The 24,658-nt window shown below is 38.0% G+C and overlaps 1 protein-coding gene across 1 annotated transcript; it reads right to left on the reverse strand.

Annotated features, from left to right (window-relative positions):
- Positions 1–256: 256 nt before the first annotated feature.
- LOC310923476 (F-box only protein 15-like) lies at positions 257–24,527 on the reverse strand (the record flags this gene model as incomplete). Its single annotated transcript, XM_083885465.1, has 10 exons — positions 257–526; positions 3,752–3,876; positions 9,263–9,408; positions 10,551–10,633; positions 12,915–13,044; positions 14,837–15,046; positions 15,297–15,530; positions 19,060–19,164; positions 21,066–21,179; positions 24,508–24,527. The coding sequence occupies 10 exons, from the start codon at positions 24,525–24,527 to the stop codon at positions 257–259; spliced, it is 1,437 nt and encodes a 478-aa protein (XP_083741591.1).
- Between the last annotated feature and the right edge of the window lie 131 nt (positions 24,528–24,658).

The raw sequence follows: 24,658 nt of genomic DNA on the forward strand, positions 1-24,658 counted from the left end.
TCCTAAAAATAATTTAAATATAGCCAGCGAGAAACATACTAATGTTCAACAGAGAAGAAAGCCTCTCACATAAATCAATATGTCTCTTTGATCCCTCAGTTGCCTATTAAAAAAATTTAGGCAATTGCGCTTATTACTGGAAAATTTGCAGTCTTGCTCGTTGGTGTCAATCTTAAATATCAGTTTGTGTTTTTTTTTATTGTGGGAGGGTTGTTTGTTTGGTTTTTAAAGCAAGGAAATTAGTGACCTAATTAAGTCAGTAATTTGTTCCATACCAGCTATTTACCTTTTTGGTGCTTACATAAAGCACCAAAGTGACCACAATATATTCCTTGGTTTCTTCCAACCACACAAACTCAACACAGACTTTACCCTCTGAATCTGCATAGTCTGCAGTATAAATATGACCCATGTAGTCATAAAGGCCAGATGACTTGGTAGACAATCCCATGTGGACTGGAGCACTAAAACACCAGAAGGGCTTTCCAGTTTCATCCAAGAGAGTCAGATCCATCACAAAGCAGTCCTACAAACACAAGCAGAAGAGATTATTTCCCCATGGCCCAGTAAGTAGATCTGTCCCTGATGTTAGAAGAAATATAAAGGGTTCAGAGGGTTTTGTACAAAGGTTAAAACCTCAAAATAAAATTGATAATGGTTCACTGACCTATTGCAAGAAATACTTACTTAGAGGTTTTCTACAGAAATCAAAATTGCAACCCACAGACATGAAACACTGCAGTACAGAAGGTACCACTGCCAAACCAAATCAGACATTATTTCTTGAACATTTTTCAGCCCTTAACATCTGTTTTTCTCAATTATTAGTTACTTTACCATTCAAATGATTATAGTCCCTTCAATATGAGTAAGCAACCTAAGCTTAATGTCAGTTGCTAAACTTGTGTGAATGTAGCAATGTTTGCAAAGATACTCAGGGACCACTCAAGGCAGAGCACGCAAAATTACCCTTCCAAGCCAGCTGTATACAGTACTTTTTGAAAGGCTCACAGCTTCAGTTCCCAAAAAGGTAATAGTAATAATCCTGATGTAATTCCTCCTCTTACAAATTCTTGAAAATATTTCTTTACAAGATTACACAACTAGATAATTTAAAAATGTTAATGCCAATTCTTTTGTCTTTGCAAACTGATAGTTTCCCATATCCCTTAGAAGCACAGGAGTTGTCTGTCATGGTTAGTATCAGCTGTTCCTTATTCTCTTGAGTTCTGAATCACTAAATGAATCAAATTATCTTAATTATGTTGTATCTGTGGTCCAAAAGCAGAAATAAACCAAAACCAACACATTCCATGCCAAAAAAATTCATTTGGAATGCTTTATTTCTCTGTACTACATAGTTGTGTTTCTGTTGCTCTAACATTGCTTTCACTATTACTTTACTTCAATCAAACAACATAAGGGCAGATGGCACAAACATGAGGCAGTATGATACACACAGTTTCCCTAAGCCTTTTAATGCAGACTATGCTGAAAATACAAAATTCAAACCAAACCTGATAATGATGGTATCATAAACTTATATGAGCTACAGAATCACTGGAAACCAGAAAGAATTACAATTTTCTGGTTTGACAACTTGCATATATAAGGCCAATTACAAAATGTAAAGTGGGATGGTGTTGGGTGGTGGGATGGTGAGGTTTCCATGCATTTCCTTCCTGGTTCTAGTCAGGATCAGGTTAATTTTTGCAGCAGCCAGGAGGTAGCGTGGCTAACACAGTGACATTGTTCTATACCACCTCATCTCATTTCCAGGAGCAAGGAAAAGGTTGTCTTCTCAGTCAGACTATTGTGGCATGGTCAGGTTGAGTTCCTCCCTTCACATGCATGTTTGCATGTTAATCACTCGCCTCTCTTGTACCTTCTTATTATTAATTTTGTTGCTGCTACTCTCCATTTTCTTCTCCCATTGCTGTTTCCAGTAAACTGCTCTTATCTCAACCTTGACCTTTACCTTTGTGCCTCCAGTTCTCCCCTCCAGCTCAGCACAGGGCAGAGGAAGGGGAGAGAGCCAGTAGAGAGTGTGATTTGGAGTGGTTACAGTGAGAACATTAAATTGGAGAATACCATTCCTAAGCCATGACAATTTCCAACTATCTGTACTTCAGCAATTAAATTTTTTACTAAAAAACCCAGAAGTGCCAAGAAAGCTTTTGGGTTTTTTGGTTTTCCTTAAGAGTATTAAACAAAATTCAAATAAATTCCAAGTACTGGAATGTCCTACTTCTGTGGCTGATGTTATTCGGCCTCCACACATTTTAAGAATTTTAGACACTTATGGTAAAGACCACAGTGAATTCAACCCATGGCTATATGCTGACAAATTCTATCTGTCACCCCAAAATGAGGCATTTAAAAAAATTGTATTCTTTATTTTGTCGTAGAAACAAACACTCAATATAATTTATGCCGTATGCACATAGGAGGGAGACTAAAACTGAAAAACTAAAGACTACAGCCACAGCTGTTTCCTCTGTCAGATAACTTCCTAAATTCTTATATACTACTCAGGAGTATTTTCATGGAAAAAAAAAATCCTGCCAAGCAGCTGAATCACAGATTAGACTCGGGTTAAAATCACAGAATGATTTGGGTTAGAAGGGACTTACATAAGTCATCTAATTCCAACTCCCCTGCCTCACCATGCTCATCATGGGCGAAAGAATTTTTTTGCCTTTTTTTGTCAATGTCCAATTTAAATCTACCCTCTTTCAGTTTAAAAATATTGTCCCTTGTTTTGTCAACACATGCCTCAGTAAAAAAGTCTCACCTTATCAAACAATATTTCATTCCACATCTATACATGATTGGCAGAAACAGCAGTTTTATTAATTTTGAGGGTCTTTTCAAAAGACGTGCCAAATTTGAAATCAAGTGTTGAACTAAGTGATTTTTCAGTAGTGCTTAAACTACATTCATCAGAATTTTTACAACTTCTGAAACATTCACGCCGATAAAGTACATTTAAAAATATGTGCCTTCACCACTATTGCAAAAGGTACAGAAATAATCTGAAGCTTTGTTTGAAGTAACTCTTTCAGGAATTTTATCCAACAGAATGTGTGAGCATTCCTCTAAAAAAATAAAAAGTTAATCCAGCTGACTGATGTACCTGACTGGAGCTAGGTGCTGACTGTGTGGATGTGGTCTGTAGTTTCTCCCTGTGGCCACTGGCATTTTAACATTCCCCAGCAGTTCCTAACTTTCACTGCATACACACCACAGAACTGCAGAGTATTTCCCCAGAGGTTCAAGGCTTATTGCTCACAAACAAACCCCAACCAACCAACCAACCCAAAACAAACAAAAAACCACAAAACAAAACAAAAAAAACCAACCCACCCTCACATCAAACCCAAAAAAAGCCCTCACAAAAAGTACATCTGCAGTATTTTTTCTTTTTTTTTTTTTTTTTTTTTTTTTTTTTGTCCAGCATTTACAAGCAAGGCTGGTCAGCCACAGCATCTTTGCTGAGTGGAAAGCACTGGAGTGATAACACACATTACATGAATGAGTCTAGCATGCAATCCACACACTATGAGAGAAAGCAGAAAATGTTTTTCCTCAAAATTCACTTATTTTTTAAAATATTGGAACACAGGTCCTTGTCTAGTAACAGACACCTTCTACATATCAAAAAATTGTTTTAAAATTAGCATATTTAAGATGCACAAACATAATTCTGTTTTGAGATAAGCATTTCCACAAACAAAAAAATATTTCTGACCTTTACATTGCCTTTAAACACATCTGTTTCCCAGCATATGCCAAGTGTCCCAGTAATAGGAAAGTGCTTCCTATTATCCTTCAAGTTTACAACTCTGAGCCTCAGGTATCCATTTTCAATGTCACCTGAAAATATAAACAATATACAACATTACAGCAGTATAAATCAAATTCAGTCCAAGTACGCTGTAAATGTTCTCCTTTTCATGTCTTTTTCATCTCACTCACCAATAAGAAACCCTGCCATACACCAACAGCTAAATATCAAGCACTTCATAGAGGAATTAAGTTGCAGTTCGAAGTTTGATTCTGTGATCCACAGCAGAAATAGCAGCTAAAAACTCTTTTGTATTTTTTAGCATAAAAATAGGAATGGCACCTAAAGAACTTACACAAGGATGCAAGGAGTAAATTTCATATTCAACACTTCCATCTCTAACTGGAAACTCAACCCAATAAAAAGGGTATACAGGTAACAATTTCTCCTTAGAAAGGATATTGCATCATTTAAATTGACATGCATTATGATTTGATTTGAATCAAGTTTTTAAATTATGAATTTAATTTTTTTTAAAGTAGCTTTCCAAAACTCCTGGTTCTTGGGGTTTTTTTGGCAGAACTACTATGATTTGTGATTTTTTTATTACTACGTATATCCATATTTCTTTGGTATCTCTTCTCTCAGAAGAGATTGACTTTTTTTTTTTTTTTTTTCCTTTGCTATCAGAGGAGGAACCAGGGACTCCAACATTCTAATTGTAAGTTTGGGAACATTATAATGAACACAATCTGACTACAAAGAAAAGTGAAAATAAAAGCATCACATGACACAAGCAGATTTCTTGGTAGGACATCCCTTAGACAAGTTTCCTTGAACAAGAGATTCTCTCTCAAAAGAGCAAAACAAAAGCACTAGAGACCTCAGTGCAAAAAAGAAAATATCTAGGACTTGCAGGAGACAAATGAGAAGGGCGAGAAGGAATTCCCAGGAATATAATGCCTGTCAGGATCCAGTAGCAGGTCCTGGATGGTAAGGTAACAAGCTAAGGGGCTTGCAGAGGTTTAAGATGGAAGTGACAGAGTGAAAAAGGAAGTGTTTTGCCTGTGATTCTCCTTCGATCAAGCTGAAGTAGCAGCATGAGGCCACAGACAGAAGAAGCAACATCAGAAAGGCTGGCTGTGAGTTAAATGGCTGCATCCAGCAGGCAGTGCCAGCAAAACCTCTGCTTGGTGGCTGCTTGAAGCAGATCGTTAGAGGCAGTGAAGGAGAAAGAAAGCCCACACTTCAACACAGAGGCCAAAAACTTCTCTGAACTGGTGCTGTAGAGCCAAGGCACAAACCAATGCTGGAAAGGCATCACTCACCAGTGGGGAGTCCAGAGAATACTTACTCTGGGGAGGAAGCAGCCCAGCACATGACAGAGAACAGCAGCTGCAGGTTTTTCAATACAGACACTGTCTGGAATAGGAGTGTGAATACAGTAACCAACGTGACCATGCCCAGGAAATATTTTGTAGGAAATACTTTGTATGGTTGAAGGAAAATGCAATCGTCCGGACCATGATACCCACTGTCTTTGCAGTGAAGTGCAAAAGAAATCAGTGAGAAAAATGTAAGCAGAATTCGTTTCCAGGACCCAGCTCAAAGTAGAAAAAGGGCATTAACTTGATACCTGTCCAAATGGTTCAGTTCCAAAACCTCAGTAAATCAAATTCAATGACAAAATGTCATTCAAGGTAAAAATATTTTACTTAGTTTACTAACTAACCACTGAAAGACCACATTTAAAGTTGAGTTTTTGAACAAGATTTGAAAACATCAGTCAACAAGCATTTTTTTCTAAGATGACTATTTGGTTATCCACAATTCCAGTCTGAATGGAAGTGGCCATTTCTCTTACTCATTCAAATCAAATGAAGTTTGAATGGATTAAAAATGGATTGAAAAAAGCATTCTGCTAATAAATTAATGAAGCCCAGGACATCACTGCCACTGCATGACATTAATACACCACTGCTAGATAGATCAGCTGGCTAAGGTGTATTATAGTTACTTCTTAACTTTAGCCAGAATGGAAATAGGCAACAGATCAAGAATCTGAAGGCTAATTATTCATGGGCTGGTTAATCCAGTCTTTATATATGGGTTTTTTTAATATAAAAGCTCCATTGCAGTCTTTATATTCCAGAGGAGGGAAAAGTCTGCCTAGAAACAAGCAAGGAACTGCAGGCTAAGTACTGAAGTCTTCCCTTCCTCACCCCAGTCACATAAGAAAATGAAATTAAAGGACAGAACAAGCTATGTTAAACATATGAAGAGAAACACAGAGAAAGCAAATTGGACAGGGCTTTCTTCAGCCTGATCCAGACTTTGTTTCATTGTCCCCTTATAACATCTCTAGTCCTTGGTTTATGCAAGACACGCATAGCAGCAAAGCAGCAGAGTAAGTTATAGGGAACAAATATTTCCAAGTAAAGGTAATAAAGAACATATATCATGTAGACAAACTTCAGGGGAAAGAAACAAATAGACCAATAGTTCCGGAGTACTTATTTTAGCTAAAAGCCAAGGAAGTTTGTTTTGCTAACCAAGCCTTTGTTGCAAATTGTCATTTGATTGGTATTTTCAGAGGAAAAGCTGTGCTTAACACTAATTCTGGTGCCAACAACCAGCCTTAAGACACTGAAACGGTTATTTAAACTTGCAAATCAATCTTCAAGGTCAAGCAAAACATTTCAAAAGCCTGATATGAAATTTTACAAACAAATCTTAAAAGCTCTCTAAATACACAAAAATCAACTCTCACATTTTGCAAGCACATCACATCAGTTTACATCAACAAGAAATGACATTGAAAAGTCAAAGCTTAAACTACCATGTGGGTACAAAGCTGTGCTTAAAAAGTTGAAAACCTGGGTAAAAATACACTTCAAAAGTATTTATTAAGAAGCTGGATTCATAGCTTCTGGGAGTCTTCTGGGAGAAAAGCCTGTCATACCTTCCTGAAAACAAGGAAAGTTTTCTAAATATTTTCAATTCAGTTACAAAGTATTTAGCATATTCACCCTACACTATCTGCCAGTGAGACCATATTGCCAATTCTGTTTACATGAAAAGGAGAATAAAACAAAATGCTAAACCCCAGCCCAAACAGTGGCAAACCAGCTAATTACTGTAATGTAAGTATTAATAACAGAAAAAAAATCTGAAGCCATATACACTCCATCTACTTGGTTCAATGAAGTGTGACATAACTTTTTAAATTTAATATTAAGAATTCTGCAAAAAGAATTGCAAACAGAGTAGCAAAATGAAGCTCAATACTAATAGACACTAACAAAAAGCAGATAAATATTAATATTGAACAAATAAATCAGTTATTCTGCAAAATACAAATGGGCATTCTCTGGTAACCTAGGAAGGCCTAGAGCTCCCTAACGAAAACCAATAAATAAGTAAAAGAACAGTATAATAGCTGACAACTGATCTGTGCCTCAAGTTGTAGAAATTGCCATGGGCATGTCTATAATTTAAAATAAAACTGGACTCAGTAGAGAATTTTCAAAAATAGCAAGACAAGAACATTGCAGACTTCCATGCTTCAGAGTCCTCCCAGAGGAAGGGACAAAGAATATTATTAGAAGGGAGCCTAAAACCAAAACACAAACCAGCAAACACAACCAGTCTGGACAAACCTGGCCACCACATTCAGCAACACCATGTTCACCAAAATGAGAAAAATGAACAACAACTTAGAATGAAAAATGTGAGAGCAGACAACCATATGCTGCATCACTACACCATTTCAGGAGGAAGTCAAGCATTTTCCACAAGGAATTATTGTGTGAGCACATGGAAGGGACAAGTTGACAAATGAGCTTATTGTCTGCAGAACCATGGCTTCAGCTGCCTGATGTCCTGTGAGACCAGAATCTGGTGGCTGTCACACTGCTGAAGGTCACAAAACCAGTAATTCAGAAAACACTCGTGAGCATAAAACAGATTCTGTAACTTGCAAAGTGAGATGGCATCACAACTGTAGCTCAGGGACATTTCCTAAAATTTGCATAAAGATCAGCTTATCAGCTTAATCTTTTGTGGAAGTAGCTTCTAAGCAGCAAGAAAGTGGTATCAAGAAAGGAAGTATGCCACATAATACTTTTTCTTGTGCAACTGTATTGCTAGGAGCATAACATTTTCATTTTAGAAAACAAAATATGACATTCAGCTAAACCAGAACAACCAACACAATTCCAAAAACTCAATCCTCTTGCCAATTTTGAGACGTTTTGGGGTTTTTTCTGATAATATAAAGAGGATTCTTGTACTACACAACACTTCAGGTAAGATTTCTTGCTACATGCGTAGACTTTCACTGAAGTTTTAGCCGTAGAATTATTCATTTAGTTTAAGCTTGCAACTTTTCTGGAATCTGAAAAATGTATTTCAGGTATATTTCAGGTTCAAGGACTACTACACTCCACACTGCACAAGGCTGCCATCTAAATGACAGCTCTTGGAATCACCAAACACCAACGAGAAAAACCAAACCAAATCACGGGGAAATTCTGTAGCCCGGTAAAAGCGCTCACGTCTGACAACAGTGCCCTCTACTGACCGAAAAACAACATGTTCTGCAATCCGCACTGCTCAGGAGTGTGGATAAAAAAAATTACTGCCGATACAAAAAAAAATTATTTGGGAGCAATAATTAATTTACAGTACTTAATTCTAAATTAAATTCATGACAATGTCTAATTTTAATATTTTAATCTGTCTCTGCTTACAGAAAGACAGCTATGTAGCTGTAGGAATTTATGCTGAAGTTATGTCAAAAGAGAGATCACACATGTATTTTTCAAAACCTCAGTACAATTATGAATTTGGGCTGTATGAGAATAACAGGGATGGTCAATCACGTCTCATGGAAAGAAGTGCTGAAAACAGAATGAAGCAGCAGTTAAAAAAAATGACTGAAATTGTTTACCACACAATGACGAGATGCCAGAACAGGCAACCTCAAGCTCACCAAAAAAAAAACTATAGATCTTAAAGTTCACAGTAACTTCTACAAATTTATCTATATTTTCAATCTGTCTGTGCATCCAAAGTATACTCAAGGCGAATTCTACAGAAATAAGCTTCCAAATTGTACGAGGACAAACTGTCTCTCCTTTATAAAATACAACTGAAAGAAACATCAGCCTGCACCAAGAGCTATGCCACCGCATTATTAATGCAGCAGAGAACTAAAAGAAAAGACCCTGACAATCTGAAGAATTCAGTCCCAGGCCTGACACTATAAAAATGTAACAATGGGCAGACTTCTTACAGAGCAGCCTTAGGATGCCACACAAAGCACCATGCAGATATAAAGAAACCACACAACTAACAGACATCTTACTCTTAAAATTCCATTTCAGTTTCACCCCTTAAAAGAGAGAAACTGGATACAAGAAGGAAAGACAGGGATCATTTCTAAAACAAACATTATTGTTCTGTCAACTTTACGTTTTCTGCAGAAGAGGCACTTGAATGATCCACACAGGTACATGCAGGTTCTGCCATGAAGGTCAAGATGCAGGTTGTACTCATGCAGTCCATACTCTGAGTCAATATCATCCAGTAAAGGTTGATTAGGTGGAGGAGTATATTGACTTGAAAAAAAGAAAAATAATAGAATTTAGCAAGGGGGAACATGACTTAATAGAGATGTAACATACAGCCCTACACTGAGACTGTCATCTTAAGACAGTTTTGAAATCAAACATCTCTAGTTCATCACACTTCTTTTAAACTAATACAGTGTCTAAAACTGCTGATCAGCTGTTCAACCCAGCCAAAGGGAGAAAATATGGCAGTCAACTTTAAAAGGTACATCTGTTAAACTTCAAAACACGGATTTGTCTTCAACAAAGAAAAAAGCATCAGCTTAACTACAAATCTAAAAGCCCACTAGCTCTAGAGACTTCTCTGAAATAGCAAATATTGAAATTATTTTGCCTGTGCCTAACTAAATAACTACTGCACATAAATGACCTGAAGTGACCACATGCCAGAGGCAACTGAGCAACTTCTACACAGGATCCAATCTGGTACTAAGAGAGAAGGTGTTAAATCTTACATTCTGTGAGAGAAGAGCCACACTGAGTTATAGTGGGCATTTAAGACTACTGGTAGATACAAAAGTATCTGACTAGAAAGCGGAGTGGCAAATAAATTCCCCAAATACTGTTCTAAAGCTAAAAAAAAAAAAAAATTGTATTTTTAAACAGTTTATAATGTATAAACAGGTATTACATTATACACTGCAATATACACATATACAAACACTTAATAGGAAACCCTGCTACTCTCTGAATAGGACTAAAAGATAATTGCAAGCACCTCACCAGTTTACCAGAATTTTTCTCCCCTCTTACACAGCCAAAGATTACTTCTCTACTTCCTGAAATGTCTCCCTCTTTTCTATCACTGTTTCAGATAGGAAGAGGAAATAAAAAGACTGCTTATGAAAAGGGAGAAAGTATGGGCAGTGTATTTCTAACTTTCTCAATACAGCCAGTACTAGTACACTTTTTTAACTAAATTATCTCCACAATAGCATAACGATGGCAATATTTTAGTATGAAAATGCTTCTACATTTTTGTATTTACTGTAACTGTTGTTTATATTACACAAGAATAGTTAATTACTGCCTAAACATAAGCATCTTACCAGCAGGCAATTTTAATTGTAAAACTCAAAGCTTTATTCAAAAGGTTATCTTTACTTCCCACAAAGGAAAACCAAACTTACACAGTAGCAGAACCCAAAATGCTTCTCTCAAGAAGTTGATTATAATGAAGATTCGCCATAACAAAAGCAATTTCATTTTTCTCCTGAAAAGTTAATTAAAGTATATGTATTTTTATCTGGAAATTCTTTTTTTCACAAGGTCTTTCTGAGCATTAAAATTCATAGATAAATGCTGCCGCTTATTACTCTGCCAGTTACTGTAATACTGTTAGTAATGGCTTGCTTTAATACTTGGACTCCTAAAACCTTTACTGTTTTTTCACAAGAGTACAGAATATACATAAAAGATTACAGAATTTCTGTATTACAGGGAAAGAGAGGGAAACTACCTATGTCTAGGCAAAAATTATGAGAGCTCCAAGAATTGCCCCTAGCTTCTAATAACCACTTTTAAAAAGATACCTAAACAAAATCAAACTGCACTTACTCCCAACTGCTGAAACATCAAGATTATTTTCCCATGTAAAGAACTATTTCCAAAGAGGGCTAACATCAGTGAGGAATACAGAATTATTCAATAGAAACTGTGAATTTCAAAGTAAAAAACATGTCTTCACCAGACTATTTAGTCCTAGGAAAACATTAAAAACATAACCTTCTACAGATGTCTATACAGAGAAAACATCAATGCGAAAACTAGAGACAGAGGTATATATTTACTTCAAGAACACAATACTAGGATATCAAGTTTTTTTTCTCTTTAAATGCATTTTTTTAAATCCTGCATTTCCAAACACAGAAGTCAATAGGAAAATAATTCCCTGCCAGAAGTCTATTACTCTCCTGAAATGTGGGCAACTACTGTTTTCATCTCTCTGGGTTACCAGAAAATGACATCCTCTATTCAGACTTTTGGCTTTTTAACTGCTCCTGTATTTTCAAAGTGCAAAATTACAGCTATAAAAGATTTAACTAGGGAGATCTATCAATCTCATAATTTCTCAGTCTTTCTCTGTCCAAATACCAGAAGGCCCACGTAACCTGCCCTTGGTTTCTGTTATGCAGATATGTGCAAAAAACAAGACGTGTGGCATTTACAATTATTACACCCACTGACACTTAACTACCTCATATTACTCTGCCTACACAGAGAATAAGAACTGCTGTTCAGAAAAGCAAGCAGGGAAAATATACTGGAGTGAGGCACTCGATTCTTAACAATGATGTGAAACTTGGTTATGACTGAACCATTTCCAGGTGCTGAAAGATCTCTCTTTCTGAGCATGGATGGGGCCAATGCATGAGCAAGACCAGAGAGCCAACAATACAGGGGCACCCATCTACAAAACGTCTGAAGATAAGAGAGAAATGGCTGTTCACTTAGCAGAGATTTTCACAGACTGAAACAACCAATAATGGGTTTATGCCAGTCAGGTTTTCAAGTTTTCCAGGAAATGGATTTTCACTCTTACCTTTAAGTAGGAGTGAAAGAAATAGTCCTTCTGCACTTTTAAACATTGCCTCTGGCGATTGTGTACATTTGAGGCAGCATGTTTGCAGCTGGAGATTAGACACAACTTTGAGGAACTGCTCACAGCCTCCCTTAGGAAAGTTCCAAATAACCTAAGTCTACATCAAGAGCATGGCTGAGGGGAGGAAAAAAGGGCTACCACCTCTCAATTCAGACCAAGAGCAGAACACCTGAAACAGGCCTCCATAGCACCCAGAGCTACATAGCCACAGGCAGACACAGAGGTGCCAGTGCATCCCATGCAAAGATGCAGATTCCTTCTGAAGTCGACTTCAGATGTTCGGCACTGCCCTCTAAAGACATTCACGTCTACACTTACCCTACAGAGGCTAACTGCTTAACCTAGACTCTTAATACCAAGAATTTAATACCTCCAAAAGGGCACCATTTACAGCATTCCTGCTGCTGGAGCAGGATACAGCTACCTGGTGATGTAGATTAAAATTAAGTTGCTATGTGGGAACTCATCACTTTGAGTGGCATGGGCAGGTAATGGCACGAATCAGAGGAAGAAGCACTTCTTTTCTCAAACCATTCCATTTAAAATTATTCTAGCATATCAAACTTGGGCATGTGAAGACTGTAAAATAAATAAAATTGAACACAGCATCTAATATGGAATGATAGATAACTGATCTCTTAATTAGAAGTGGATTTTTAAAAAAAGTATATATACTCCTGTGACAGCTCTTCAGGATACAATAAATCTTCCACTTACTGTCCCTACATGTGTTTTGTGGTTACTAGTTTAGACAAGATCTTTCAAAATCCAAAGGGGAAAAAAAAGGAAGATTAAAAAAAAAAAAGCCCTCCTCAAACCCAAACTACAAGCCAATTTTTTTTTTTTTTTCATTCAAATCATAATAAAATACAGAAACAAAATGTTATCTTACCTTCCAAATTCCTACTAAGAGTCCTGGACTCAGACTGAAGAGCTGGACAAGCTCATCAGCACCAACTGCGACACTACTTTCAGTCAGGTTGCCAAGAGGGTATTCAGCAATCAAGGAAAATCGACGAGGTCTTTGAAAAGAACATACAGAATGAAGTAAAAAGGCTGTGTCTCCTTATTCATGTAAAAGTTCAGTTTAATTTCATTTTTAACTGTAAAGTCTGACCAGCAGCACATGATGAAAATGGTTTTGAAAGCATTTGCCATGCAGAATCATAAACCATACATTTGAACAACCACAGTGTACTAGCAGGATCTCAACCCCTAACAAGAAAAGAAATAAAAAACACTATGATCTTCTAAAACATGCTTAAAAAAAGAACTTACGTACTTGCCCAATTTTTCAAGATACAGAATTACTTTATAACTTGTTTTTCATACTCTATTGATACTAGATGAAATCACTGAGAAGCAAAATTCAAAGGAAAGTATCAAACTGTACATATAATAAATTAAAAGTATGTGCTACAGGAAGCGTTCCTTTTTTAGATTTTTTTTCTATATTTTACCTATAATTAAAGCCATTAGCTCCAAAAAAATCTTAAATATAAGTTCATGAACACTCTTATTAACTAATGATGCATTTTTAAAAAGGGCAGTAAGTAAGAGTTTGCATTACCTACTCAGAATGAAGAAGTCTTCCTCAAATCCTTTTCAGACTCAGGCTCTTACTATATTCAAAACAGTTCCTAGACTTCCACATAGTATCACTGTAATACCACCTACAATCAAACACTGAACACTGTCTGGGATGGGGCATCCACAACCTCCCTGGACAACCCATTCCAGTGTCACACCACCCTTACAGTAAAACATTTCTTCTTGATCAACATCAACCTTTTCCATCTTTAAGTCAATCAGGCCTGTCCCTGCACTACTGCCTTATAGTCTAAACAATGACATACTGAAATTGGTGAAACCACTGACTTCATCTCTAGTCACAATTTCTAAAACTTGTAACTCTGTGAAATAAACACATCAACTGCCTGCAAGCTTTTTTATTTTCTACATATGAATCATCATCTCGGTAAAACAACTACATTTCCCACATAATTTGACTGCAAGACTTGTTCAGTTAACTTTATACAAAAGGCTTCTCTTGATTTATTTGTTTTATAAGTATATACTCTGCTCATGGTTGAAGAACCAGATGTTTTGTAGGTGACCAATTCCCTCTTTTCAGAGCTCTATGGCCAGGGGCTTTGTGTAAGAAGCAGGCAGCTGACTCTGTACCTACTATACACACAGGCTCAGATGTGGGCAAAACTCCTTGACAGCAACCAAATACCTCAAATAAACACTTTTCATTTATTTTTTAGAATATAATGACAAAAACCACTGTACACATGTAAATTAAAAAACAAGGGACATGCTGTGGACTGTGTGACTTCATATGCATGTACTGAAGACTGCACACATAGTTAAACATCAAGTTCCCTAAATTCATATACACACCTACCAGACAGAAAATAAATTTTAACAACATAGAATACCTGACTGTAGCCACATAAATACTGATTAACTCTTCCAAGCTAAATTTCTCACAATAAAGTCTTCTAGATTTACATTTTTCTTTCATGCTCTAGGGCTTAGATTCAGCTTTCCAAGTCAGGACCTATCAGCCTGCATATCACATGCCAATTAACCTATGAATTAATGCCATAGCTTGCTGGATTATACTATTTCTACTATTCCTCTCTAAAAAGCTCTACCAAAGAGAAGAACATAGAAAGAACTACTGCGGGGAGGCTTTCAAATGAAGGGTTAACTTACTGAATCAAACAAATGTCAGATAGGTCCTACAGACATATTATCAATCAGTTACACCCAAAAAATCCTCAAAAATCCTATATTAAAACTCACCCATTCTTGCTGGGAGGTCTGTTTTGGTCAGGAAGCAATAGTGTAACTCCAAACAGTTTTAGGGTTGACAGGATGTCCAAGCATGGCCAGTCTGTACCATACCAAAGTATGGTAACAGATGTGTCCTTAAATGATAGTTTTGGATTCTCTACTACATGTTCTTTTCCATTTTTGTCCTTTAGAACAATTATCCAACTCAAGCCAGAGACTCTGTTATTTAGGAATTGAGAGGGGAGAGGAGTGTTTAAAAACAAATTCTCAAAGTGATAAAATTTAAACTATGCTTTCAACAGAATTTTTACATTTCTACTAACTGCGACTCAGTTTCAGTCATTTATAGATTATCATTGTATCATTCCATTATGATATACATTTTATAGCTCTAATTCTATACTACTCCAAGCCATTAATGTTTTGTACATTGTTCTGAAGTAAATCTTTGTGACAAGGCATTGCTTACTTCATAGCTTCTTTGTTTTTACATGGAAGACCTGTGTAAGGATCTAGAAATTTAACGAGTCGCATTACTCTAGTCTTGAAGGCACACGTTTGTTCGAAGATGTATTCTTTCTTCCAGTACCCAGGCTTTTTATCATGTAGAGCAGCACGGCCCAAAGAAACAGCTTCTGTTTGTTTAGACTTCATTTTCCATTTTGGTTGCAAATAATTGGAATAAAGTTTCAGCCAAATTCCACTGAAAATAAAAATAGAATAAAGAGGAGTAAATTTCAAGAATAGTCACTTCATTTTTACATGCACATCTCAGCTACCACTGAGCACAGTGTTAGCAAAAAACCAGTCTTGTCTGTCTTCTCAAAAATATGGGATCCAGGATGAAGCTCTGTGACAGCACAGTCAGTCAGCAAGTAAGTGAAAACTGATAAAGGTTAAGCAGAAATTTTTGAAAATTCCACCCTAAAACAATGATGTGTCCTCCTCATAGAAAATCAGCTAGTGGAAAAAGTGGTTTAATATCTCCTATTCAACAAAGACCATCTGTAGACTTCAAGTTTCTCAGTTCAGCTGAGGAGGACAATTAGAATCACCTTTGTTTGGTGGTACTAATGTAATTTCAATCCTTTCTGCACTCTCTTTGGAAAAGCCCAGAGAAGACATGACTTTCTGAAGTCAAAGAAATATGTGACTGTAACGATGGGTTCATCTCTTTCATGCCAGGAAAACTATTAGTTCACATTTCAGCCCCTCACACCCCAGTATCTCTAGCACACCCCAGTATCTCTAGGACAATTCACAGAGTTGAGTCCAGGAACCTACAAAAATTCAATCAATAATCTGTGAATATAGGTTGCCAATAAGTTTTCTAATTTTGAAATGCTAGACACACAGTGTACATAACTGCACTGAAGAAAATTACTAGTGAGGGCAACAAATAGTTGAGACATTTTCTACCATTTATCAGCAAGGCTACCAGTTCTCACTTATCCTCAGGCAAACTTACACTAGCATGTATGGTATGGCATCTTCCCTTCTCCTTAAAGTATTCAAGGACTAGATCCATCCCACACTGCCTCCTACCCATCAAAAGCATTCTCAATTCATTAGCTACTGAGAATAACTCCCCACATATTGAGAGCCAGCTCTGGTTATTGATGCAAGCAGACCCAGGAATTTCGCAAAAACCTTCCAGCCTGCTGCTCTGCAGATATAGACAGAATTCCCCACTGCCATTTTTTAAGACAAAAGTGTCTAAAACACACAGACCAATAAGTTACCATAACTGGTAAAGGTGGGTTCACAGTCAACATGAGTTTTCAACCTTCCATTCACCAAAAGCAGAGTGGGAAGGGTAACATAAAGAACAATCCCCATAACTGAAACAAAGTTTTAAAATCCTTCTACTTTAAGACCATAAAGGGTAGCCAAGTTACCAGACAGTATAAAAACATTTCTGATGGAGGGGGAAAGTTCTTTTTTTAACTCCAAAGCAGTTTAGAACTGTCCAGTCATGAAAAAAGGAGAGATGTCCTTAACATAACATCACATGGGGAATTTGAGCTGTGTATCATCCAATTGGTCTTCACCAGCCTAAAACACCCAGTAAAATAACCTCCTATAAAACTTTCCTGATAACTAGAAACTCCTTCCCAAAAAAAGATATCCTTTGATGGAGAGAGATACTCTGCACCTTACTGTATGATGCTGAAAAGACAGGGCTTAGTACTAGGCATTTCCTGCATTTTGAAGTTGCAGGCTCAGGCAATTTAGTTGACTGAAGATAGACTAAGGACAAATACCTACCATGTTCATCCTCACTCTCAGAAACATATTGCATCTTCCTTTCCCAAAACAGTGTTGGGCAAGCAAAGAAATTAGTTCAAGAAACTCAAAAATTCAGCTAGGGCAGGGAGACAGAGAAGAAGATGAAGGAGGACTTGGAATCACAAGTGTTTAGGAAGGTATCACTTCCCCTTCATCCTCAACTTCTGAAGAAGTCAGGGCAGATAAATCAAAAAGGCATCCAACAGGGAAGCACAAGTTTGCCTCTTTCACAGCAGAATACATGCCCTGCCCTTCTTGCCTCAAATTGTTAATACTCATCTCAAGGTCTCTTACTGAACATTACTACAACAAACCAAACAAATCTTCTACTGCTAACTCAGATGCCAGAATCAGACACATCATCATCAGTCATCACTTGACCACAGTGGCAAAGACTTTGCCCTGTGCTCTCACTTCCTCTCACACAAGCACGTTCTGCTGGTGATCAGAATCCTCAGGCCTTCACAGGCAGACCATACCCATGAACTTCCCACACTGCATGGTAGGAAGGCTGGAATATCCCATGCTGTGACAAGGAGGGTACAGAAAGGGAGGGTCATAAACATTTCCTTGTCCTCAATAGTTACACTGGAGAGACATCAGTGCCAAGAACTGTTCAAGTGAACAGCCCAAAGACAAATCACTGCATTAGGCAGCACAGACATAGCACAATGAAAGACTGATGGTCCTGTTGCAACAAGGACAGCTCCCTGTACATCCAGGACACCAGAAATATCCTAAAAACCACAGTCAGATTTGTCACAGAAATATGCAGTGACTCCCATTAAAACTTCTGTTCATTCACTGCAAGATTCAGGGTCTTGAGAAGGTCCAGGAAAATCCATCAGGAAGAAATTACCTGGTCCCCCCTGAACCAGTCAGGCTCCTAGATAAGAGAAACTAACTCTTTCCAAAGTCTCATTTGTGCACGCACACTAATCTCTATTGAGATTAGAAAATGGAAACAGACATTGTCGAGATGGAGACAGATGAATCATCTTCCCCTGGACAGCCACAGTGATTTTATCCTGCTTCACCATCCTGAAGTGGAAAACACATACCAAGATTGGTAATTTGTGTCAACTATGCAATTTTTATCTACCCTCAAAACCTAAATCTGGATTACAGATCTTCCCTTTAAACTCATCAGTTCTAAAGGTATTAATGCCAAGGTAAACTAACTAATTCACCACACAATTTTTAGTAAATAAGGGAGAAATAGATTCATACCTGGTACAGCAACTTCCTATAGAGGAAGACATTTTCTCATTCAAACAACACTAATGCAGTAGAATCCTACAAAGAAAAGGATGCCCAGATCCTAGTTATCACACACCAACCCAAGTCTCTCCTCTTCACCCTTTCACAAAATTATCATGATATTGGTTGGAGCAATTTATGAACTCTGTATAAGCAATCCTTATTAAAAAACGTGTCGGTATTTATCTTTGTCTCTTTTGTTCTCATTTAGACGTCACCAAAGATTCACAAACAGAGCAACAGATAAAAACCACTAGTGGATCATTTGATTGAATCAATTCCTCTTCAAAAATCTAATGAAAGAATAAAGTATGCAGGACTTCAAAATTGTCAAAGCTACAATTCCATAAAGCTACTGGCAACACACCATTAAGGATCACCTGAACCGAAAAGTTTCTGCAGGTCCATGTGAATACAAATAAATATATAGAAATTTTAAAATTAAAAAAGTGCTAACACCAACATTTCAAAGCACTGGATTTAGTTTTTGCCTCATAACCCCCAATAAACAACAGGCCCTGCACAGCTAGAATTGCATGCAACATGTACTGTACGCTGTGCAGGGCAATTTCAGCAGAGTAACTGCCCAGAGGTGCTCTGGCATCAGAGAAACTGAACTGGAAAGACTCATAATTCAGGTAAACACAACTAGGGCACAAACTGAGACCTTCTCTCTTCCTTACTTGTCATTGGCCAACTCATAGAAGCGTCTATTCACACAACCAAGAGACAGTAGGGACACAGCATCTAAATAGGAAAATATCTTCAGCAGCATTTCTGATGGCATGCTAGAAAAGAAGAGAAAGAGGAATTCTGTTAGACTTGCCTGCAAACTCCAGAAATTACAATGGCAGAGAATTTTAATTTCAAACCAGACAAAAACAGAAGAGGTGGAAAGCAGCAGGTTGTAAACAGATGAAACAAAAAATCACCTAAAGAGTTAAATTGTGGAGTTTGGGCTGTAACTTCACTCTTTGGTATGTGGCATTTGCCTAAAATAATTAATCACAACTTATTCCAGTGGCACAGCACGATTACACAAAAAGTTGTAAGTTTGAGGTTTTATTAGACTTTGTTAACTTTAACTATGTTTGATATGAAACTATCTCATTTAGCTTCAGTTCCTTACTGCTTGTACCATGATTTTAACGTTTATTCCACAATCACCAGCATTTGCAAAACTGCAGATACATTCACTCTCCCTTTTGACTGCCGCGTCTGGCCTGAGAACGCACCAGGACAGAAATGTCCTAGTCTAACAGCAAGATCATGCTCTACCTCATCATCATCTCCAAACTGTACGTGCTCAGGGGTCTTGTGCAGTTTTCATTTATGTCAGCAGAAAGATGTGAACTTCAAAGTAAGAGCCAAGTGATATCCTGAAAATGCCAATGTCTCTGCATCTGGAAGGCTGCCTGAAATGCAGGAGCCAGTCTAGGCATGACAAGCAGAACATACCCTGGGATTGAGCCAAAGTGATTTTTGCATTAGCAGACATGAACCTCATACAATTTGAGCAGTAGCTCATAGCTGCAGAGTTTAAAATACACGCATTTTATACTCTTAATTTTTTTGAGCATTGAGTATGGCCACATCAAAATCACTGCTGAAAATAAAAGGTGCTGTGAAAGTCAACACCCCATCTGTGCCTCTTGTCCTTTTACTAAGGGGTTATTTGCAACACTTGTTGATTTATGACACTGTTTCAGAAGCAGAGAGCTTTAAAGGGTAGCACAACAATGCCAATACCTCAATGTTTGTATTAAACTCACAATCTTAGTTACATTGACATAGAAATAACATGCAAAAACTTGCACTGTTATTATGTGAAATAACTCATAAACTCTAAGTCCAAAGCAATTAGTGCACTCATTCCAGAGACAATTTAGAAGTGATACCTTAAAAAGCTGCAAATTAGCTAAAATAATATACTTGATCCAGAATTTTCAACAGCAGTTTTTACAGCTGTATTCTTTCTCCTTTGAAGGAAGCTGATTTTTTTTTCTTTTTTCTCTCACTATCACACCAGTCAGACAGCATAGAGGTGCTGAACTGGCCATCCAATGCAAAACAGAGAAATCACTACACAGTAGTGATCAAATGTATAAAACTAATTGCTTTTTCAGGTAACATAGTCTTAGAATATTTTTTGTAAAAATGTAACTAATTTTCAAAAAGAAAACAACTCATAATTATATTGAAACTACTCTTTCACTGCCAAGCAGGAAGAGAAACATTTACCTTGCAGTAAATATGCAGCAGCCAGTAATTCCTCCCTCCTTTTATCCCAATCCACCATTCTCAGCCTCTCCATACACTAAGATACACTTGATGACAACCAATAACCAAGAGAAACACATGAAGTTTAATTCCAATCTGGCTTTTATTGAAGTAATAAAATAACAATTTTTATTCTCAAGGAACAACACTGCCCATGACTTCCAAAGAAGTTGCTGAAGGCTTCACATGGCTTGGAAAACCTACATAATCCTTATGAACCTAGCAAATAACACAAAGGAGAACCATGCCAGAAAACATTAGAAGGTGAACACAGGATCCCAAAGCAGGCCAGGAAAGAAAATCTTTTCAACTCAGAATATTTGACATAGAAATCTCCAAGATATGAATACAATTACTGCAAGCAGTCAAAAGGCAGTTTACAGGGTGACTTACTCACAGACATACTCACCTCTCAAAGCTCATGTTTCGTTTCAGTTTTCTGGGAGGTGTCAAATACAGACTTTCAATGCCAGCATTTACACTTTCAGAACATTCCCCAGGCCTGGCAGCAAAGGTCCTTAACCTACTTGTAAGAAGGAAAAGCTGTTAACACATATTCACAAAATGAAGAAATACGCATATTGCGCACACCTAGACACAACACTTCAACCAAGGCAGGATGCAGGGAATACACCACGTGGCAATCATTATGATTTGAACAATTACACCCAAGTTAAAATACCTGGCATCAGGAAGATTCAGATTTAAACTCACAGCTGTCAACCCTGTGATTGATCTCTCACAGCAGGCAAAGGCAATAATAGTGTTGCTGCTCCCCCAAATCAGTTTGAATCTGGTAGAGGTTTATTACCCTTAGACAGCTGCACCCCTGTGGCCACTACAGCCAAGCTCCACTGAGGCCCCTGCAGCAAGTCAAACTCACTGATTATTCTTCTGTTTCACAACATTACTCCAGAGACATTTTTGAGCCACTCAACTTTGCTAAGCGATTAAAAGATACCAGATAAAAACAATACGTTGAAACTTCCTCAGAAACTGCTGAGGTTCAAAAAGAATTTGTATCCTTTCAAGCATAAACAAAAAGAAAGGAGATTTAACCCATGAAACAGAGAGCAGCTAACAAGGTCTAAGGGATGTCTAGGTGTTAGACAGACAAATTACTTGTCGGTAGAATTGCTTTAGTAAGGTTTATGGTTTGACACGCTTCAAAGATTTCAGATGTAGTGAGAGGTTAACAAAGCTTGGGAAGAAGGATGACCACTGAGAGTGGACACAAAGAATGCAGAATTTACAGGCCAGAGGGATACCTGGAACAACTCCCAAGATAAGGAAGAAACTATTAAAGCCAACTCAGCAATTGTGCTGAAATCAGCTACAGCTTCCAGAAATGTGAGACTGCCACCACTGACTCAAAAAAGAGAAAGACTGAGCATGCAAACTAATCAGCATGAGAAGCAAGAGAATTGTTAACCAACAGAAGATAGAAAATTAATTAATAAGAGAATTATGTAGCTTGTAGCCAAGGAACTAATTCCTTCCTTTGCTAAATGCCACCCAGCACTGTGCAGAACTGTAAATACATCAAATAACTCCATGTCTGGATTGGTCTCTTGCACACCATGGTGAAAGAACCTGCTCTGGCAACATTTCCACATCACAGTTGGGATAGAAAAGGAAGAAACTTTGCATATTTCTAACACAAATTCTTACAATCCAACTGCTCACAGATTTTTCCAAGTTTTCTGATAGAAAGGTCTTTGTCAGCTGTAATTGCAAACAAATCCTATCATTAATCCACAGAGAAAGATGGGGACAGAGTTTCAATCTTAAACCAAATCCTTACACTTCATACCCTCGGATGCCACTGAACAAGCAGAGCTCCCCATTCACTGCATTACTGACGCTTTAAATTGCCAGCAGATTTCCAACACCTGGTCAAACCAGCTCGGGGTTTCTAGGCAACCAATCCATATGGGGGGGAAATAGCTAATTTTGAAGTATATGGTTATCATATACATTTAATAAGTTCTTGATTTAAGATTGATTTATGCTTAAAGAAAAAAAAAATCAAAATAAATTAACAGCGCTGGCCTACATTGTCAACTGTGCTATGTAAAACAAAACAAAAATATCCAAGACACTTTACTAAGAATTGTTACAAGCTTAACAAAAAGACATGCACATTTGAGCTTGGGTGCTAACCAACTACATTAACAACTACAAAAAAGTAGTCTTGTAATAAATACAATCTGGAGATCAAACAAAGGGTTTTACTAATGTATCATTATCAAAAACACTTAGATGATGAGGCCCTAAACACTTAGATGATGAAGCAGTAACAAACTGCTGTTAAAGGGATTTAGAGACACAAGTTGTGTTCAACAGCAGCAGAGCCATCACTTCTGTATGTTCCAGGGCAGCACATCCCAGGCTATTCTGCCCTAAATCCATGCTGAAAGCAGAGAGTTTGGGCATACTCTCTAGGGACGCAATTTCACAAACTCCAGGCACAGAAATAATTCAGATACGAAGCTGGATTCTGGATTTTAAAATAAGCTACCTTGGACAAGCATAAACTGCACAGACTGTCCTTCTTGCTCATTTTAACCACTAACCTCTCCCTTCTTCACTCCAGGGAGAAATATCTGAGGGAAGAAACACTTTGCCCATGGGTGCCTTGAAAACTTTAATGTAATAGCTATTGTTTTTGTAAGCTTCAATTTTAAAAAAAATCTGCTGAACTTTTGTATTCGCCAAAACAAAAATATTCTCAAGGTGTGAAGAAACAAACAGCAACCGAATCCATAAATTACTTTTCAAGTACTGCGTGTGCTAAGATTTTAAATTAGCATTAACAAAATGCTTTTAGGTTGCATTGACACAGTTTGGGCAGATTAGCCTAAGATGAAAGTCAATGACAGCTGTTACACCCCCTCTTTAGAGACTTCTAGAACTGAGATGATCTTACTCAAGAGGCACAACTTCAATTGCTTTTTCATTAGCTTTCAACCTGTGGGGCTCACTTTTCCAGTATTTTCATTTTCATACCCTATAATACTTGCAATGTGCCTTGGTTTTTTGATGGTCAGCAAACAATTGTCTTCTGAGAAACATTTCAAATGATGTACACAAAGTTTTAAGTAGTGAAAAAACGTGTCTCCTCCACCTCTGTAAGCGTATGCAGGGAAAAAGAAAAATTACAATGATGTTTTGGATGGGTTGGTTGTGGGTTTTTTTTTTTCCTTCAGCTGTCTATTTCAATTTAATTTTTAAAGGGTGGATATTACCCCAATCCATTAGCAGGTTGAAAAAAGGCAAAAAAACCCACCCAAAAAACAGCAGGGGGAATGAAACTGCTATGAAACCTAAGGCTGTAGAAATGGGTTAGCAGAAAAATCTGTTTTCTCAACTTTGCCTCTAAGACTGATGCTTTAAAATTTTGAAAGCCTACCCTGTACTGTAAGAATTATGGTAATCACACCTTCCACAGCGAAACCCTCCTATTTATCACAAAACCCAAACTACCCTGGACGTATAAAGCAGCCACTAAACTAACTTTGTGGGTACCCATTACAGCATCTCCTCCAAGTTGAAGGACACAGAAGTTTAGGCTCCCCAGGCAGGAAAAAAAGTGTTAACCCCAGGCCTCTGTGCACCTGGCAACACCAGCGTTCTCCACTGCAAGGCGTCCACTGGGCCAGGAGAGGAGAGTACCATGCCCACAGCCCTCGCCACGAAGACTCGAGAGCTGGAAACCAGAGCCGTGCAACACGTGAAATAAGTTTTTCAGAGGAGCAATGGGAGCTGAGGGAAAACAATTAAACCCCCCTCCCCGTTAAAGGTGAAGAAGGCCGAGCGGGCGGCCCCGGGCCGGCAGAGCCCACGGTTACCTGCCCCGGCCCGTCGCCATGGCCGCTCCAGCACGGGACAGCGCCGGCCTCGCACCGCCCGCGGGGAGGGCAGGGAAGGAACAAGGGCAGCCACCCCCCGGGGCACGCCCTGGGGCGGGGTGGGCCGGAACGGCGGCGCCCGGAGCGCTGG

This window comes from Zosterops lateralis (genome assembly GCF_965231275.1).
Source record: "Zosterops lateralis genome assembly, contig: HAP1_HAP1_SCAFFOLD_59, whole genome shotgun sequence".
NCBI classification, from domain to species: Eukaryota; Metazoa; Chordata; class Aves; order Passeriformes; family Zosteropidae; genus Zosterops; species Zosterops lateralis.